This window comes from Bison bison, unplaced genomic scaffold (assembly GCF_000754665.1).
Source record: "Bison bison bison isolate TAMUID 2011002044 unplaced genomic scaffold, Bison_UMD1.0 scf7180017864160, whole genome shotgun sequence".
Taxonomy (NCBI): domain Eukaryota; kingdom Metazoa; phylum Chordata; class Mammalia; order Artiodactyla; family Bovidae; genus Bison; species Bison bison.
Window position 1 is genome coordinate 8,238,900 of NW_011494732.1, and position 3,894 is coordinate 8,242,793.

The following is a 3,894-nucleotide window of genomic DNA, read 5'->3' on the forward strand; positions in this document are numbered from 1 at the left end:
GCACAGCGGTTCCTGACCTGGTACAGCCGTAGGTAGCATCTCAAGGCATCAGCATCCAAATGGGGCCTGTGACTGTCCCCACTGGCTGGGGTGGTTTTTCTGTCCAAGAGAAAGGGGCCCACTTCTGGATTCAGAATAGTAATTTCAGCCGCCAGACCTGGTGTGAATCTCACTCTGCCATTTACTTACTGAGTGACCTTGGGAAAGATACTTAACCTCACTGAGCCTTGGTTTCCTCATCTGTGATATGGGGATAATGACAGAAGCTACCTCCAGTGATTGGTGTGTCCATGGAGAGATATGATTATGAATAGTAAGAGCGTGTGGTACATGGTGGGCTTGCCAGGTGGTTCAGTGGTAAAGAATCCTCCTGCCAGTGCAGGGGATGCGGGTTAGATCTCTGGGTGGGAAGATTCTGTGGAGAAGGAAATGGCAACCCACTCCAGTATTCTTGCCTGGAGAATCCCCATGGACAGAGGAGCCTGGTGGGCTACAGTCCCTGGGGTTGCAAAGAGTCGGACACGACTGAGTGAGCATGTGCACACGGTACATGGTAAACTCTGAATATCATATTATTATGATGATGATTGTTATTTGGGCATCAGGGATGTCCCTCCAAACTCTAAATTAGTTGCCCCCTCCTCGCGTTACTCTGGAGACCCCAGCATTTGCATCACCTCCTCCTGTGTTCTTTTTGTCGTAGCTGTGTCTCCCACTCAGCTGTGAGTCCCCAGAGCAGGAACTGTGCCTTGTACATCTTAGCAAGAATGAAAACCTTCCCTTTGCCTAGATTCTAGGACATTTGTTCCGTCCATCACCAGCTTCCCCTAATGGAGAGAGAATTCCTGATGTTCCTTCCACCCATCAAACTGGGTCAGTCTCACCACACTTACACACTCTCAAGACCCCTGTGCTTTTCCTTTGAAGTGTTTAGCACATGTAATTAATGAATGATCTGGGGAATCTGCTTTAATGTTGGTCTTCGTGCTGAACCGTGAGTCCCATGGGGTGGGGCTGGAGGCTGCACTGTTCGCCACTGAGCTCTCAGTTCACAATGCATGGCACATAGTGGGTGCTCAGGAAATGCTTGTTGAATGAATGAGACTGTCATTCACTCTGGAAGGTAAGCGATCAGAGACTGTTCTCAGAATAACAAGAGAGCTTAAAGAGCTTTTGTAACTGACCTTTTTAAAATCACTTGCTCAACATCCACCATACATTTCTCGCCACCTCTCTTAAATAACAAATTCTCAGTGGACCTTGTAAAACCTTCAAGCTGTGCTGTCCAATAGAAATATAATATGATCCATGGATGTACTTTTACATTTTCTAATACTTACATTTTAAAAAGTAAAAGGAAACAGGTGAGATGAATTTTAATAATATATTTTGTTTAACCCAGCATGCCCCCAAATTTATCACTTCAGCATGCAGTCAACATAAGGATAGCTGATAGCGGTCGTACAGTCTCTTTTTTTGAACTATGTCCGAAATCCAATGCATATTTTGTACTCACAATACATCTGGATTTGAACTCACCACATTTCCAGTGTGTGGTACCCACATGAGGCTCTTGGCTGCCATACTGGAAGCTGTAGAGAAACCACTGTGGTTTTCAAATTCGTCCCAGAGTATATACCACTGTGTGAGGAGGCAAGGCTTTCTCACACCTAAGAAAAGATGAACACAGGTGAAGATGATCATGCAGTACTGGGCAGAACTATCCCCATAAGAGACAAGAAGCAAGGGTTGATCATACCAAGAGGTGACATGCCTGTGGGGCTTAATGCCTGTGGGGCTTAATGCCTGCCAGAAACTTTGCAGCCACCTTTCCATCGTGCTAATTCACTTGATCTTCTAGCAGAATTTTGAGGGAGGCTGTCCTCTTATTATCCCCGTTTTACAGAAAGGAAAGTAGAAGCACAGGAATTGAAGTGACCCACTTGATCAAGGACAGATAATAAGTGATGGAGCTGGGATGTGAACCCAGGCAGCCTGGCTCCAGGACCTGTGCCTCGGTTGGTCACCTCTGTGAGAGCAGACTGTCTCAGAATTGGCCCCTGACATTTCTCCATGTCACAGACAGGACCTAGAGTCTCTGCTACCCAGTTGGGATTTGTTAACTAATTATGTGGAGCCCCTTCTGTGCACCAGAACACACGCTCACAGAGCTCACTTGTGAGTGAAAATTGCTCAGTCCTGTCCGACTCTTTACAACCCCATGGACTGTACAGTCCGTGGAATTCTCCAGGCCAGAATACTGGAGTGGGTAGCCTATCCCTTCTCCAGGGGGTCTTCCTGACCCAGGAATCAAACTGGGGTCTCCTGCATTGCAGACGGATTCTTTACCAACTGAGCTATGAGAGAAGCTCACTTGGAGGGGAGGAATTCAGTAACAGACACTCCCCCAGATGGCATCACTGGGATTCGTAGGAAAAGCCCAGCTCTGAAAGAGGGCGTTGACAAATAGACGCTCTGACAGATTCATCATATAGGAAGTTGGCACCAGAGGGAGAGGTATATCAGTGTCAGGGAGAATAAAGCTCTGTTCCAGTCCAAACGGGGATGCCCAACCTCGTGTGTCCTCGAGGAGATAGGGATGCTGTCCTGTGGGTGCCAGGAGCTCAGCCCAGCAGTATGCCAGGGAGCCCCAGGACTATGCCGAGGGGACTGTCCACCAAGAGCCAGCATCAGGTTAGCTGCGAGGCCAGAGCTCAGAATTCACAGCAGGAATGGAGGGAGGAGATGATGCTAAGCCCCAGAAATACACCTTATGGAGTCTCACTGGCAGGACAAAAAAAATGCCCATAAGCAAGAGAACAAGTACATGAAGGTAGCTCCTCACCACTGGTCATCAGTCATTGGTGTGTTCATCAGTCGGGAAGCATTTATTGAGCACCTTTGGTATGCTAGGAACTGTTTGACATAACTTTCATTCAACATCTGTTGAAACTGGTATCTTACTAGAGAGTCAACAATTTCTCTTTAATTAGCAGTGTCAAGAAATATGCCCCAAATGTGTCCCTCTTTCCCATAAAACATGTGTCATATTTGAATCTCCAACATTGCCTGTTAATATCAGTAATAATAGTGAGAGCTGTTAATAACCTACTGTGTGCCAGGCCCTGTGCTAAGTACTTATACACAGCTTCATTTAACCCTCATAGCTGGCCTGGCAAGTAGTTTCTGTTATTTACCCCATTTTACAGATGGGGAAACTGAGGATCAGAGCGGGGCAGTGACTTGCCCAGCGTCACACAGCCAGATGCAGTGGAGCTGGGACTTGAACCCAGACTTGCTACGCCATACTTGGAACCTTCATTCCCCTTCTTCCTGCCCTCAATCCCATGTTTGCGCATGTGGAGAATGATCACATTTGCTTATAGACTCCGATGCCATGGTCACACGCGATTCTTTCTCTTGTTGTTTCCAAAGGTGGTGGCTCTTAGTAAGAGAAGTCAGGAGGCCGAAGCCGCTTTCCTGAGTGTTTACAAGCAATTAATTGAAGCACCAGGTAAGACTTGCTTGGGCTCCATAATTGAATAAAAAACAAAAACAAACGGCCATGAGGACTGTTACACAGGCGCCTTCTCTCAGTGGGTTCTGGGGACAGGCCAAGACTCCTGGGCAAGACCAGGCCCTGCCATGGGTAGGAGTTGTGGAGACTGAGGGGGTCTACACCCAGTCTGGTGTGATGTGTCCCCACCCGACTTGTCTGTCTTACCACACTGCCTTCCAACAACAGCCGGGGAGCTTTGGGGAGCTCCTAGTGAGATCTGCCACCCGGATCTTCTTGAGGAGCCAACGGTCTTGACCACCAGAGCCCCCATCCACTTCCCACCAAGAGCAGAAGGCACCCAGTGCTCCCTGGCAGCAGAGGGCGCTGGAGGAAAG

General features: G+C 48.0%; 1 protein-coding gene across 1 annotated transcript in view; it reads left to right on the top strand.

Moving 5' to 3' along the window:
• Positions 1–3,894, top strand: part of CUX2 (cut-like homeobox 2) — a 280,298-nt gene that overhangs the window by 215,938 nt on the left and 60,466 nt on the right. Inside the window, exon 6 of the mRNA XM_010841427.1 lies at positions 3,436–3,514. Within this exon, the coding sequence (XP_010839729.1) occupies positions 3,436–3,514 (79 nt within the window). The remainder of the gene's footprint in view (positions 1–3,435; positions 3,515–3,894) is intronic.